General features: G+C 47.6%; 1 protein-coding gene across 5 annotated transcripts in view; it reads right to left on the reverse strand.

Moving 5' to 3' along the window:
• The window catches only part of Tex2 (testis expressed 2), a 122,318-nt gene that overhangs the window by 7,723 nt on the left and 97,834 nt on the right, over positions 1-16,761 (reverse strand). For 4 of the 5 annotated variants that reach the window (XM_059271988.1, XM_059271986.1, XM_059271987.1 and 1 more), the window contains 3 exons: positions 9,513-9,645; positions 3,434-3,559; positions 1,681-1,890 (listed from right to left, as the gene is read on the reverse strand). In XM_059271988.1, coding sequence (XP_059127971.1) covers positions 1,681-1,890; positions 3,434-3,559; positions 9,513-9,645 — 469 coding nt within the window. Of the gene's footprint in view, positions 1-1,680; positions 1,891-3,433; positions 3,560-9,512; positions 9,646-16,761 lie in introns of those variants that run through there. The other variant, XM_059271989.1, reaches the window with a different exon arrangement.

Below are 16,761 nucleotides of genomic sequence, written 5' to 3' on the forward strand. Positions count from 1 at the left end.
ATCCCAGCACTCGGGAGGCAGAGCCAGGCGGATCTCTGTGAGTTCGAGGCCAGCCTGGTCTACAAATGAGTTCCAGGAAAGGCACAAAACTACACAGAGAAACCCTGTCTCGAAAAACCAAAAAAAAAAAGAAAGAAATGTATTTCAGAATAAGCTTTTCAACGTTTGGAACACTGTTCAGTAAGATATTTAGCAGTGTCTATTTCTGGAGTATATGATTGTGGGCTTCTTTTTTTCTTATTTAAAAAAAGTTAACAGTGTGTGTGTGTGTGTGTGTGTGTGTGTGTGTACACAAAGCTATGTGAATGCTGTGACACCTGCGTGTGGAGCTCAGAGGACAACCTGCAGGAGTCAATTCTCTCCTTGCACCTTGTGGGTCCCAAGGATTGAGTTCAAGCTGTCATCTTGTTGCTCCTCGTCTTTCTGACAGTCACTTAAAACAAACAACAACAACAAAACAGTATAGGAACTGGAGAGCACTGACTGCTCTTCCAGAGGACCAAGATTCAATTCCCAGCACCCACATGGTGGCTTACAACTGTCTGTAACTCCAGCTCCAGGGGGATCCAACTGCCTCTTCTGGCCTCCTTGAGCAATATACATACATATACATTCACGTACTTGCACATACACATACAACAAAACAAGTCTTTAATGCTGGGCAGTGGTGGTGCACACCTTTAATCCCAGCACTCAGGAGGCAGAGGCAGACGGATCACTGTGAGTTCAAGGCCAGCCTGGTCTACAGAGAGAGTTCCAGGACAGGCTCCAAAGCTACACAGAGAAACTCTGTCTAGTAAATCAAACCAAACAACCAAACAACAAAAAACGTCTACAAAGTCATTTTTGAGTTTTGCTGGGAAACACCAGCATTGCTATTGCTAACACTCCTACTCAGCCTGCTGCACACCAAGAGGATGTGCAGCACACTGGTCCATGCTATGTTGGATTACAGAGCTGCATTTTCATCAAGAGTGCCATTTACAATGTAGTAAGAGCTCTGAGCTCTTATTCCCTCACCATATACACTATGACTATTTTACAGGACTCAGAATACCAATTTTAAATGGAGATTCACAGACAGAGACACTGGGCCTGTGAATAATTTATTCATCAATTTTAAACTGTGGCTTAGGCACTGTAAACCCCACCCCCAAGCCAACTGCTGAAATCCTGGGGAGTGTGCCAGCCATGGTCTATATCTTCAGCATTCCCCAGGTGGTAGGACCACTCAGAACCTCCGCCTCAGACAGCCTCCTGCCACCAATGCCCAGTGCACACACCAGCCTCCCAACCCAACACCAAGGCCTCACTCACTCACTCGGAGAGTGGCTCCTGACTGCCCGGACTATCTGTCAAGAAAGAGGTTTAGAGGACTAAACCAGTGGTGTGGGTCCAACCCAGGCTAAGCAGAGGTGAGGGCTGGCTACAAAGTGCAGGGATTATTATCAGTGGATGAGTCAAGCTTTAGGGAAAGGAGGACCAAGGACAGAACCTCGAATTCACCCTAACTTTCCCTGACATATGAAGACCATCCGTAAATGTACATGAGACAGTCATTAATGACTGACACTTGAGTCTAATGAAAACAGAGTGAAGTGCTCTTGTCCCAAGGTTAAGTAGGTTGGGACTTTTAGCGTCACATGGTGATGGAGGGCATCACTTAGGGCATCTGCATACCATATGCGGTCGGTCGGGGGTGGTGGAATGTTGACCGCCAAGGTCCCTCGACATTCTTGCACTTCCACGGTTAGCAGCAGGGGTGTATTAGAGACTTCTTCAATCTTCTTTTTGATGAACTCCGTCTCCGTTGCTTTTTGGAAATATTTTGACTTGGTAATTTTATCAACAAACCTCATAATTTTACTTGTTCGATGACCTCCAACATACCTTCAAACAAAGAATGCAAAGGTGTGTTAGCGTGTGTGTGTGTGTGTGTGTGTGTGTGTGTGTGTGTGTGTGTGTGTGTGTCTGAGAACAGCCTGCAGAGGGGAGTTTCGAAGGATCAAATTCAGGCTGTCAGCCTTGGTGGCAAGCATCTTGATCTGCTGAGGCTCTGACTAACACAAGCCTTGTGACTGAACTCACCCTCCCACAGCTGTTCCACTGCAACACTATGCGCACTTTGGACAGGTCACTGTTTGAGGAGGACTGTCCTGTCTGTGTACACAGGACGTTTAGCAGTCTCTTTGGCCTCTGAGGATTACATGGCAAGAACATTCTCCATCAACATAATCAAACACTAGCCCCTGTGGGGGCTAAACTACCCTTGGTTGAGAACTACTACTTTAGAGAAGGTACAAAGGTTAGATGGAACGGAACGTTCTCGCTGCACAGTGGACGTCCGGACAGTCACCCCTCAGAGAAGGAGGCTCCTTTATACCACTCTGAGACTCAGCAGGAGTCCTTGTCCTACTGCGAACCTCCCAGTCTCTAGATAGCCCACAGAAAGCCATCCTGCACGGACAGACAACACAGCAGTGACTAACAGACCATCTTTAGGTGGTGTCACACCCATTTTGAGGGCCGGGCAGCTTATCAAAGGGCTTAGAATTTTCACCTCTTCCTTTAAAGGTTTAGAGATTAAGGGAAAAGGCTGCATCATGTGGATAGGCAGGCAAGCCAAGAAAAGCAGCATTTGCCTAGGGTCCCTGAGTGGTTTCTTGCGATCCTCTGTAGTTTCAGACATCGTGGACAGTGTGTGTAGAGGGCTACGTGCGTGTTTGGGGGTGGGAGCTGCTGAGTCCAGGACCTTGCACATGCTAGATGAGCACTCTGCAACCTCGTTACAGCTCTAGCCCTACACGACAGTTCCAGGAGGTACCAACTGTGCTGTGCAAACATCTGCGCTCTCTTCTCACCTTCCGAGCAATTTCATAGAGAGCAGGTTGCCATTTGCTTACAAGTTTCTGACTCACCTGATGCTGCACTCTAACGTTTCTTCATCTCCTTTTCAATAATTTAAAGGTCCTTACAGAAAGGCACTTGACACACTCTGATCATCACACTGTCCAAGGAACACACACACAGAGCACCCAGATAAAGTTCACAACCCAGAAGAGCAGCTAAGACATCTACAGTCTCAAAATTCAGCAAAGAAATAACCCAAGCAGCTCAGCTCCACAGAACCGCAGCAAGAAGCTGTGGCTGTGGTGCGCACAGGTCGCTTCTCTCTGTGGCCACCAGGGGGAGGTGATGAGCAGTTTGCATCCTCTGAAGACCCAGGATGCAATTCTAGTGACAAGCCTGTCCTTCAAAGTCTCTGATATTTACCCACACTGCAAGATAAAGCCAAAGTCTCTCCTCTTAGGATGTTGATGCTGAAACCTTTTTCTCAGTGTGCAGGAGGAAACTTGGAGAGGAAAGAAAAGACTGGTTGCCTCCTGGCCGCTTCCCTTAACCTCTTGAGCCTCCAGAAGCCCCATCTACTCACCCTTCAGCCCCGGGGAGCAGCTGTTTGTCTCCAGCACTGGGCTCTGGTGCATCATCTTCCTCAGAGGAGCCGGCACTGGAGGATTCTTCATCACTGTCGGCCAGACAGTATACCCTGGGCCTGCAACTGAACAGGGAGAAAGTCAGCGTCGGTGCACGCACGCTCGCACGCACGCACGCACGCACGCACGCACGCGGTCACACACTCAACAGAGAGTCAAGGAAGAACTTCTGTCACATGTTGTCAATGTCACTAAGAAAGAATCCAAGAGTTCCTGGATTGGCTGCTCACTCAGGAAACTTGGGTGTCAAGTCCCCTGACAGGATTGCAGAGGACTTGAGCCCACTGCAGTTGATTTTGAGCATGCACCAAAAAGACAGGTGGTGGAGTGTGATGGAGGACATAAAATGCAGGAGCCACGGGTGGAGAGTGTGAATGAGAAGAATGGATCGTTAGCAGGGGTTACGATGGCAGCTTAATGCTGGGGGCATGACTTGTCCCTTACCACGGATGAGGTGCACAGGCAAGTCCCTTTCTCTGGCTTAATTACCCCTCCAATTAGTTTTGACTGGACTCCTTCCTAGTGAGATTAGATATACTACCCCACCCCTGCTCCATAGCCTGGGGGGAGTGGTCACAGAGAAAGCACAAAGCCACAAGTCTCGGGGACTCAAGAAAGCCCCTGACACGAGAACTCAGGGAATTTTCTAGAACAACACAAATTTAAAGGCCAGGCTTTTCAGTCCCCGTAGAGAGCACTGCCTTTCACTAAACTCTTTAGGGTTCTGGAGGGGTGGGGCTTGAGGGATCACCAGCAGAGCTGTGGGATCAAGGTTCCCTCCTGAGGTACTTTCTGACCTACCAAAGGTGGCTACTTCCTCATGCCATTTCTAGCTGGGCCGTCTCTAGAGCTCAGGGTCTTAGCTGGGCATGAAATGAACGAAGGACAGAACAGTCTCTGAGCACTATTAAGCCACCGATGGTCACTAAACACAGCCTATCTTGCTGACCAGGGCAAACCACTCAGGCAGGGAAGGCAGCGCAGCTTAGATCGGTCTCCCCGCTGCTGCTGTCCTCTTGGACACCTCCTTGTGCCACTACAAGTCCACTGGGGTAATTGTCTCCTGATTAATGGGGGTCAAGGGCAGAGCACATAGCTGTGTGCATGAGACAGCCAGACTGAGCCTCTCACCCTGAAACAGGAGCTGGCTGTAAGAAGATCCCACCAGTGTCCTCCCAGGCAGGGCCCTCGGATCCTGCTCACCCTGGCTCTGAAATGGAGCCAGAGCTGTGCCGACACACTGGACTTCCACATTGAAGGGGATTACCCTGAAGCACCTGCTCCCCATTTTCTGTTATAGGCCTTGCTAGTCCAGAAGTACATCTATGCCCTCACTGCTCACAGAGCTGTTTTGGAGGTCCTGTGGGAAGACCATCCATCCTCAAAGAGCATGCTCTTGGGTTTCAAACTGACATAGCAAATGCGATTCTTAAAAAACTGAACTGGGTTTTTAGGTAAGAAGAGTCAGAAATGTAAATTGCCAGAAATTTCACAACTGTCCTGTTTCTCTGTCAGTTAAACAGCTGTGCTCTCCAGCTCTCGAGCTTCGTGCTGTGAGGTATGGAAGCTGGCCCAACAGCACAGGGCAGGTCCTCATCCACACACAGCACAAAGGGCCGCCTGCAGCATCTGGGATCATAGTGAGACTGCTGAGCCATGGTCCCTCCTGTCCCCACCAACGGGTACCATCTGGCACCTCCATCCCCTGGGTAGAAGATGCCGAAGGGTGAGCGCTGCATTGAGCTCTTGGGTTCCAGGACAAACCCTCTGCAGGACAGAGAGCAAGCTGCATTCTGTGGTTTCATGTGAGTAGTTCAGATAATGCAGCATGGGCTGTAGTGTATCAGATGCTGTGGATTCTGAGTTTGACCAAGTGGCACCTCCATCATCCAAAATGGGAGCTGCATCATGTGGAACCCAGAACCAATGAAGCCTGTGACTTTTGGCTCATCTGTAGCTTTTATATCTAAATGTGCATTTTATGCTTTCAACCTTACGATGTAATCAAGAATTTTAGAGAAAGACACACTACACATCCTCACAAAAGATGTGTAAAATGTACTGGCTTTAAACACACCTCAGAATTCCGGACGGGTGTTCTACCCTGTCAGAGAGCCACCGAACAAGCTCATTCCGGTTACAATGTCAAAAACCATTTGAGATATGTGCTTGGAGTCAGGCACAAGAGAAAGTAAATAATTTTGTCATGGATTCTGTCTTGGACCAAATTTTCTTCTTTCTTTTGAGATAGGGTCTCACTTTGTGGAACTCACTATGTAGCCCAGGTTGACTTCAAATTCAGGGTAAGTCTCCTGCCTCAGCCTCTCAAGTGTTGGGATTGCCAGCATGAACCACCACACCTGGCTTAAATGTTTTATTTCTTGTTCTAAAATCACTATCACTTCTGGCAACTTCCAGCAGTCTTAATCTGCTCTCTCCCTCTCCCCATCTCTCTCCTTCTCTCCCCCCACCTCTCCCCTTCCCTGAACATATATATGTCTGTGTACTATACATGTGCAGTGCCTGCAGAGGCCGGAAGAGGGCAAGAGGGCCTTAGAATTGGAGCTACAGATGGTCGTGAGCCTCTCTGTGGGTGCTGGGACTTGAACTCTGGTCCTTTGGAAGAACAGCAGTGCTCTTACAGCTGAGCCATCTCTCCAGCCCCGTTCCAGTAGTTTGTGAAACCACCTCAGAGCAGGCTGACTTGCTACCATTTTGGAATAGTGAAAAGAACGACACCAACTCCAGAGGCGGTTCTACAAGGTGACCGGAAGAAACGCTTTCAGGGAAGAGGAAATACGCAGATTCAACGCTCTGGGAGAGGACCTCACTCCGAAGAATGCATCAACTTTCTCTTATTTATAAGAAACCAGTCCCATGCATTAGCTGTATGCATCCATGCATGCAGACACACACATCCAGGACAAGGCTGAATCATGGTATACACGGAACATCGGGGGCCCAGGGGCTGGGAGACAGTAGTGTGGGGCAAGAAGGGGCTGCCAGGCGCAGCTGCACATTGGCCCAAGCTGTACCAAGTGCATTGCAAAAACACCCCACTGCCCAGTTACAGCATCCGTCATGGAGGACGAATCCTTTTCTGACTCGTTTAAAGGCCCTTTCCAGGTTCTTTTCTACAGTTTAGACTGCTCAGCACCTACCACCTCCTCCTCCACCTCCACAGTGCTGGCTGGGGATTGAGCCTAGGATTTCACATATGCTAAGCAAGAACTCTTCCACTGAGCTACACTCCCAGCCCTTGACGATCATTTTGACTGCCTTATTGCTCCAAAGTGACTTAACTCCAGTCTGTGACGAGAAGACATGCTGCTTGAAGAAGGAAAAGCTTAAAAGATAAATGCCCACAAGTGGACACGGACAAGCTTTTCAAAGGGAAACAACTTCAGACTAAAGCAACCTAGATTTCATCTTCTCCATCTTGCCCTCTGGGTACCACTATAACAAACTTCCCGTCAGGCTAACCAGCATCACTGTGGCTTGGGTGGGGACTGAACAAAGCAGAGAGACGCAGTCAAGGCCCTGCCAAGGCTGGGCAGGTGGAGCGACCCAGTGCACGGCATGAGGCCTGGACAGGTGGAGGCGGCTAAAGGGAAGACCTGGAGGAAGAGGCTGCTGTGGGCCGCTGCACAGTCCACTCAACAGCCCACCCTAGGGTGTTCAGTATTAAGGACGACATCAGTGCTTAACAGCAGCCACCACATGGGCTGACTTCTGTCTCTCCTCTCCTCGGCCCCACCATGGCTGTATATGTTCACAGCTGAGGAACTGAGGAAGCAGATCTGAGTGCTGCTTCTGGAGCTGGGCTCTGGAATCCTGCATGGGCTTTCAGGGGCTCTTGATGTTTCTAGAAACTCTAGAGCCAAACAATGCCCGTGGAAACATTTTCTGAAATAAAGAAAGGGCCTGGCCGGGCGGTGGTGGCGCACGCCTTTAATCCCAGCACTCGGGAGGCAGAGCCAGGTGGATCTCTGTGAGTTCGAGGCCAGCCTGGGCTACCAAGTGAGTTCCAGGAGAGGCACAAAAGCTACACAGAGAAACCCTGTCTCGAAAAACCAAAAAAAAAAAAAAAAAAAAAAAAGAAAGGGCCTGGAGTCCTCAGCTTCCCCAAGGGTCCATTTCTCAGGCCCTTTTCCTCACAAAGCATGGCTTTTAGATTATATTTTTCTTTGCATTGAAAAGTAAGTGACAGTCAATAACATATTAATGTATAATTTAGCATCTTCACAACAAGAAGATAGACATTTCATACAGGATTCTTCTATGAAAAGATGGATTTAGAAATACATTCTACCATGAAAGCCACATTCCCAAAGAAAGGGAGTCTTTTCAGTCAGTCTAAAGCAGTATGACATCCTATGATCAGCCAGTTTGCAGATGTAAACCAGTGCCAAGACAGCCAGATGAATATCAGTCACTGTGGAGTGTCTGAATGGCAAGACTCTGACCAAAAGCAATCTGCTGCCTACCTGATGTATATGACTCACCTTCCCAACAGAGCCCCAAAGTCCTATGTGGGGTACAGTTGTTTCCAGAAAGATTCCTTACTCAAATGCTTATGACCAAAGATTGCTCTGACCCAGTCCCATTTATTAGATACAATTAAAAAATAAAACCCAGGGCCTGGCACATGCTAGGCAACTGTGCTCCCACTGAGTCACATTCCTAGCCCGGGAGACCTCACTTTCAGACTGCTTCTGCCCACGGTGTTTTTACAACTCTGTCACAAGGCCAGACTGGCAGTGCTCGGGGTCAGAGTGGGTGGGACGGCAGGACAAGAAGCTGGTCTGACTACAGGCTAGACCAGGGAGACTCTGTCAGGACAGCCTTGGCCCCTGCTCTGCTCTCAGCCTTCTCGAGCCCTTGGACTGTGCCTTCGTGTCTGGGAACATGATGAAAAGACATTTTCTTGTGGCTTCAGATGGGACCAAATCAGGCTCAGCACTCACGGGGTATGGAATGCCACACGGGGAGTTGATGAATACCACTCACCAGAAAATACAAATCCACAGATTGCCGAATCCAAATACATTTTAACAACAGCAGAAAACGAAAGGAAAATAGGAGGGTTAGATTGCAATACAGCAGGTACAGTCTCCAATCACTAAAGCAGGGACATTTCAACACAAACCCGGGCAAGTCAAGACAACCTGAGCAAAACAATGTTCTCGAAGACACAACTCAACTTCCTTGGTCTACCAGTACTATCGACCTAAAAAGGGTCGATCAGCTGTAACTAAGCAAAAACATCCAAGAGCCGGTGCCTTGTATACAGTCCGCAGAGTAGTTCCCTGTGGCAGCCTGGCCACTGTGGTTTAGTCCCTGCAGAGGGATCAGGGCTGCAGATGGGAGGCCACATCTTTTAACTAATAGTATCATTTAGATGTGGAGCCAGAACAGTGACCTTTAAGGTGTTTGAGAATCTGGCATCATAGGGGAACAAAAATCAGGCTCCGTTAATTACCTCACAATTCTGGAATATTTCTAAATCAGATTAACTCTGGGTAACAGATGTACTATCTACAAAGAGAAGAATTTACTAAGCAAATCAATATTGTATTATTTCGGGAAAATGCTTCTCAGAACACTCACAGAGTATCCTCTTAGCTGCCCAAATCAACCATCTGGTTATAAATAATTCTGACCTGGTGATTAAAGTGGGAGCTCCCCAAGGGGCCTCAATTGGCTCCCATAGTGCTGCCCGTGGCTGGAAGCCCAAGCAGGTTTCAGAGCAAGGACTGGGTTCCCAGAACAGTTTATGCCTAGAGGCGTCTGTCCTGCTTGTCTGCACCAGTGATACTTTGTGGGTAATTGAGACAGTGTCACCCCTGCCAGTGCTGACACCAACAGGCGCTGGGTGTAAAGCTCGCTCTGCTCAGAAGTGCTGACCCTGAGCCTGCTGTCCATGCAGGGGCTCCCACACCCCACCTGCTTCTCAAGGGCTGCAGGGAGAGGCTGGTCCCCCAAGGTTGGTTAGTAAATTCATATACGGCCCCTTACCCTTCTTTGCCAATTTCTCCAACCTTCAGGGCTTCAACAAGAGGCTCTTTACCTAGTTTGGTCAAGTTCATTTTGGTCTCGAGAGTCATCAGAAAGGACCCGTTGTAAGACATTTCCAAATCGATCCAGAGTCCTAGAGAAACAGAAAAAAAAAGGGGGGGGGTTCGTTTGGTTTGGTTGCCTCCCAACAAATATGAGTCTAAACTAGAGTATCAAAACTTATATTTGGGGGGCTGGAGAGATGGCTTGGCAGTTAAAAGCACTAGCTGCTCTTCCAGAGGACCCGAGTTCAATTCCCAGCACCCACATGGTGGCTCACAACCATCTATAATGGGATCTGATGCCCGCTTCTGTCATGCAGGCATACATATAGGTAGAGCATTCATATACACAAGATAGATAATAAATATTTTTTAAAAAAACAACTTGCATTTTCAGGACTAGAAAGACGGTTCAACGGTGAAGAGCACTTACTGCTCTTGCAGAGGAACCAAGTTCAGTTCCCAGCACCCACATGGTGGTTTACGGTCATTATGCAACTCTGTTTCAGGGGATCTGACACCTTCTTCTGATGTCTGAGGGCACCAGGCATGCATGTGGTACATAGACATACATGTAGGCAAAACACTCATACACCTAAATCAACACTCGTAAGCTGTCATTAAACTAAAGTCTACCTGGGACTGGGACTCCCCACAATGTGTGAGGAGGTTGCGGGTGCTCTGCCCTCACTATACACGAGGAGAGGCTGGGACGGTTTGCATGCTGGGCAGTGGCAGGCATGGCAGCCCCTCTGGGGGTCACAGTGAACTCAGTGTCCATGTAGCACTGAAGGACCCCTGCCCCCCACCCCAACTTCTCCTCCTCACAGAAGAAAACAGACACCCAAAAGGAAATGGCTTGATCACAGTATTGCCAGGATGGGTGGCTGAGGTGCAGCTGTGTGTGTTGTGAGGATGCTTTACTGTGAGCTGAATGACGCTATAAGGCAGCTTCCATGATTTGGTCATCAATGGGCTGGGGCTTTGCAGTAATGTAGCTGTTTGGGGGTCACTCATACTCCTGTAAGTTCCCTCACCTACGCCCAATAAGCTGAGGTGGCTCAGCAGGTAAAGGTCCCCTGCCACCAAGCCTATGACTTGAGGTGGATTCCATGGCATGGTAAAGGGAGAGAATTGACTTCTACAAATTGTCCTCCAAACCCATGCACACGGCCCACCCCATCCTACCCTCCTCCCTGCAAACACTAAATAATAAATGTTTGAAAAACTGGTTTAAAAACAGTAAAACAAACAAAAAAAGCACAATAAACTCGGGTCTGTCTCTGTCTCTGTCTGTCTCACACACACACACACACACACACACACACACACACACCAACAAAATTTTAGGTATTTTTTGGTAAGATTTATTTTATTAGTGTAAGTGTTTTGCATACATGTATGTATGTGTACCATGTGCATGCCTGGTGTCAGAAGAGGTCAGAAGAAGACATTCGGAGCCCCTGGAACTGGCATTATGGATGGTTGTGAGCCACTATGTAAGTGCTGGGAACTAAACTCAGGTCCTCTGCAAGAGCAACAAGTGCTCTTGACCACCGAGTCAGCCTCCAGCCCCTTTTGTTTCTAGAAATTACAGAGCAATAGAAACAAAAGGGTTTCCAGGAGTAGCTAGGTGAGGGTGGGGAACTACTTGGCATGAGTTAAAGAACTTACCGTCAGAAGGATGTTATTGCCACAGGATAGCCACTGGACCAGTGTCTACAGTATACACACATTGTCACCACCCTCTGTCACCACAAGAGGGGACGGCCTGGCAGGTAAAGCTACACGAGATGTTTTTCACTCTCAGAGCTCCATAAGACCTCATGGATTTTTAATTAAAATGTGATCCTTCAAGTGGCTATTTAAATGTTAATAAACTTTTATAGATCCTCCTAAGACAAGTGACAATATGCAAACAGAAGCAGGAAATTAATCTCAAACCATTCTTCATACATGGCGGCACTGTCAGTCGATTGCAGTAAACAGCCCTCCCCCATGAGGCCAGCCCCCTAGGTAAAAGCATTGTCCAATCTTCCAAAGTACTAATGGTGCAATTCTTCACTAAAGGTGGAATAATTCCCACTTTGTTTTCAACAAATGCTTCCTGTTACTGAACAGGATTATTTTCCTCGGATGACTTGATTTAATTAAGTGGCACACAGGTCAAGTGTGATTATCTTCTTTGCGGGAAAAACTGCTTCCTTTCTAGCTTACATTAAGCAGTTAAAAACTCTTCAGTTAGCTTACTCTTAAAAATACTGTAACCGTGGGAACTAAATGTTCATATCTACTCAGTAAAGACGTTCAGTCCTTAATCATTTCCAGGAGGAGGGATTAGTGCAAAGAGTACATATGAATTTTAACTCAATATAAAAAGAAAGACACAATAATTTTGTTTGGAAACCCTAACCAGGTTTCCAAATAATATTAATAACATGCATTGCCTTTGAAGGCTGTCATATTAAAGGCACCAAAACTTTACTTCTTCCAAAATGAGAGGTTTTGTTGTCCTCTGCCCCCCAAATTCATTGTGGGGGGTGGGAGTTGTGTAGGCGTGGGCATCTGGATCCCCTAGAGCTGAGTTATAAATGGTTGTGAGCCACCCAACATGGGTAACGGAATTCAAACTCAAGTCCTCTGGAAGAGACCAGCATATAAGGACATCAGATTTACTGGGCATCTGTGAGCCACCCAAGGTGGGTACTGGGAACTGAAGTGCTCTTAACCAAAAGTCATTTCTCTAGTCCCTTGCTATCTTGTTTTTATTTTGTTTTGTTTAATAAAAACAAAAACAAAAACAAACAAAAAACCGAACCAAGTACTGTGGGCACAGGCTGGTTCAGGCACCAGCCACAATGGGATCTGCCCCTCATCCACCAGGAAGGCCAAGGGAAAAGCTTAGAGGCCAATCACATGGCCTAGGGCTTAAGTTTCACTGCAAGTTTCTTGACCTTTTACAGCACCCTCACCTACACAAAGGAGACTATACTATCTTTTTAGAGAGGACTGTATGCAGCCAGCAGCCAGTACACCCTGGGCATCTTTTGTTCTGGTGCAGCTGCTACAGGGAAAAGGCTGCCCAGATATCCAGAAACCTATCTCAGGATGAGGCCTAGATATGACCAGATATTTCTGGTGGCTTTGTTGTGTTTTGTTTCTGTTTTGTTGTTGTTATTATTGTATGAGACAGGATGTCATGTATTACAAGCTGGCCCCAAGCTTGTTATGTAGTTAAGGATGAACCTGACTTCTCCTTCCCCAGCTTCCATTCCCGAGGGCTGGAACTATAAGTACACACCTTCACTCACAGCTCATGGAGGGCTGGGGATCAAATCCAGGGCTTCTGGAACACTTGGTAAGCATTCTACCTCCTGAACTATATCCCCGGTCCAGTGTCTGGTTTTATACCACTTACTATGTTTCATGAAGCCCACCCACAACCTGAGATGGAATCAAGAATGGGCTGAGAACTTAAAAATTGACATGAACTAATCAAATATTTCAAATGAACATGATGGGCAAATGCGGAAAAGGAGACTATTCACCGTTACATTAAAAAACAAACAACAACAACAAAAAAAACAACCAACCAACCAAACAACAACTTTCAACGACAAGGACTAGGCAAGGAGCACCCGAAAAGCTGAGAGCATGTGCAGCTCAGAGCAGCTCAGAGCAGAGACCTCAGCCACCGCCATATACCAGGCCCTGGCTTCCAGGGCCAGCGATGAACAGCAAAGAGGAAGCCTGACTCTGCCTTGGGACAATGTATGGATATGGAGACAATGTCAAGACAGAGACAGACACTGTCCCACAAGTGGCACCTAATCGGAACACAGACAGCTACATGCTGTTACCCTAGCAGTGCCCAAAACGACAATGACCATGACAAACCTTAGAAGGTCTTTGTCCAAGGCCCCGCCAGGAGCTCAGGGGGTAGGGTGGGGGGGTGGATGAGATTGGGGAAGGCATCTACCACTACCACTATTGATTGCTCAGAGGGGTGCCACAAAGTAAAGACAGCTCACCTCCCAGAAGTGCCACTGAGCTTTTTTTTTTTTTTTGGGGGGGGGGGTTTCGAGACAGGGTTTCTCTGTGTAGCTTTGGAGCCTGTCCTGGATCTTGCTCTGTAGCCCAGGCTGGCCTTGAACTCACAGAGATCACCTGGCTCTGCCTCCCGAGTGCTGGGATTAAAGGTGTGTGCCACCACCGCCCGGCACCACTGAGCTCTTAGCACCATATGGATTGAAAGGCGCTGTAAGGAACTCAGAGAATAAAGACGGGGCTGGAGAGATGACCCTGTTTACTCAGTAAAGTGCTTGCTTACAAGCATGAGGGAGGACCTGACTGTTTCCCAAGCACTCAGGTAAAAGCCAGATAATGGCCTGTAATCACAGTGCTGGGAGGTGGACCCTTCCCTGGGCTTGCTGGCCAGCCCATCTAGTCAAATCGGTGAGCTCCAGATTCAACAAGACCCAGTCTTTAAACAATAAGATGGAAGGGAAGTATTTGAGGAAGATACATGACATCAGCCTCCAGACTCCACATCCATGTTATGCACACACATGCACACACGCGCAGAATAAAGATGGCCACCGGGTATGGTGACATACATCTGTAATCCCAGCATTAGGGAGGCAGAGGCAGGAGAAACATCCTTGGCTACACAGTGAGTTTAGGGCAGCCTGAGCTACATGAGACCTTGTCTCAAAAAAATCAGGAAAAAGAAGGAGGAGGAGGAGAAGGGGAAGAGGAGTTGGAGGAGGAAGAGGAGGAAGGAGGAAGAGGAGAAGAGGAGGTGGAGGAGGGAGGAGGAGAAGGAGAAGAGGAGGGGGAGGAGGAAGAGGAAGGAGGAGGAGGAGGAGGGAGAGGGAGAAGGAAATAGAGGAGGAGGAGGAAGGAAGAGGGGGGAGGAGGAGGAGAAGAGGAGGTGGAGGAGGAGGAGGAAGAGGAGAAGAGGAGATGGAGGAGGAGGAGGAGGAGGAGACAGATGGCCTCAATCAGTTGGTAGAGTTCAGCCCAGACCACAATGTACAGTGGTAACAAATACCCATGACTGCATGTCCCCAGAGGCAAGGGGACAGCAACCAGAATGGAGGGCTGTGGGTTTGTTTGCTGTTACCCATTTCTCCTTAGTAAACCCCATGGCCTTGGTAACTGCCCCACCATGGCCACAGAGAGCACGTGGGCTCACACAGCAGCTCTGTCTTTTTACTTGACTCTGGGGGTCTTGACTTTGGGGCTGTGTGAACAGGGCACCTGCTGCTTGGAAAGGGTTCTAGCTTCGTTTCTATTGCTGTAACAACACCCTGACATAAAGCAAGGAAGAGAAGGTTTATTTGGCTTGTAATTCCAGGCTGCAGTCCATCACTGCAGGGAAGCCAGGGTGGGAACTCAGAGCACCACACCCACAGTCAGGGCAGAGAGAGAGTATATACACGTATCCTTGATTGTTCAGTTACTACTGAGCTAGCTTTGTCAATTTTTTTTTTAAGATTTATTTATTTATATATCTAATGTATATGAGTGATCTATTTGCATGTATGTTTGCATGACAGAAGAGGGTATCAGATCCCATTACAGGTGGTTGTGAGCCACCATGTGGGTGCTGGGAATTGAACTCAGGACCTCTAGAAGAGCAGCCAGTGCTCTTAATCACTGAGCCATCTCTCCAGCTCCACTTTCTCTAATCTTATACAGCAGGGAAAACAGTGCCACTCACGTTCAGGGTGGGTTTTCCTACTTCAATCAACAATCATGGGAACCTCCACAGATGTGCCACAGGCAAAACTGGTGGAGACAATTCCTCATTGAGACTCTCCCTAGTTGATAATTACAACAGCCCACAAGGTAACAATGTCCTAAGACCCTTAAGGGCTCATGGAGCTGGCCTCAAGCCCCCGTCCGATGTTCCCTGTCCTTTAACCATGGTGGCCTGGTTCTCCTTCTGAAAGTGAACACCTAAATCTAGGGAACAAAACTTGAAAAGGAGCATTTGATCATGGGTTATCAAAGTTGAATGCTGTGAAACAATCTTTGTACACTATAAATATGTACTGCTCTCATTGTTAATAAAAAAGCTGGCCGATGGCTAGGATTTTCGGGGCAGAGAGAATGCTGGGAAGAAGGAGGGTAGAGACAGAGGAGCCAGTGAGATGGAAAGAAAGCAGGACATGCAGGAGTCTCGGGCAGCACCCAGATTAATAGAGATGGGTTAATTAAGTTGTAAGAGTTAGTTAGTAATGAGCCTGAGCTATCAACCCAGCATTTATAATTAATAAGTCTCTGAGTGGTTATTTGGGAAGTGGCTGGTGAATCAGAGCTGATCACAGTCCCGACAAAAAACTCTACCTACAGTTGGATGTTGGGGTTACTCGGCTCCAGATCCCCCCCAGTGACTGTTTTGTTCCTGGCAAGCAGACTGGTACCATATGCTCTCAGATCCCAGGGAAACTGCAATTCCTTGAACCTGGATGCGCCTTGTATAACATCTCTGTAGCTCTTCCACCTTACAGCTATTCTCACATAACACCCTGTCTTGTCAAAGCTGACACAATCTAAATCTCAATCTCACTCTCTCCTTAAAAATTTTTTTAGAAGGATGGGCTGGAGAGATGGCTCAGAGATTAAGAGCACTGACTGTTCTTCCAGAGGTCCTGAGTTCAATTCCCAGCAACCGCATGGTGGCTCACAACCATCTGTAATGAGATCTGGTGCCCTCTTCTGGTCATACATGCTGTATACAAAGTAAATAAATAAATCTTTAAAAAAAAAAATTTTTTTTAGAAGGAGCTAGAGAAATGGCTCAGTGGTTAAGAGCACTGGCTGTTCTTCTAGAGGACCCAGGTTCAATTACCAACACCCACATGGTGGCTCACAACTACCTGTAACTCCATTTCCAAGAGGATCTGATGCCCTCTTCTGGCCTCTGTGGGTATTGCATGTATATTGTGTTTATACATGTAGTCAAAATATCCATAAACATAAATTAAAATATGTGTATGATAGTTTGATTGCATGTATGTTTGTGCACCATATGTGTGCATGTCATCTGTGGACGCAGAAGAGGGTACTGGATCCCGTGTAACTTGAGTTACAGACAGTTGTGAGCCATCATGTGGATGCTGGGAATTGAACCCTGGTCCTCTGAAAGAGTAGCACGTGCTTTTAACCACTAAGCCACCATTCCAGCTCCTTTCTCTCTG

The sequence above is a fragment of the Peromyscus eremicus genome, chromosome 8a, assembly GCF_949786415.1.
Source record: "Peromyscus eremicus chromosome 8a, PerEre_H2_v1, whole genome shotgun sequence".
NCBI classification, from domain to species: Eukaryota; Metazoa; Chordata; class Mammalia; order Rodentia; family Cricetidae; genus Peromyscus; species Peromyscus eremicus.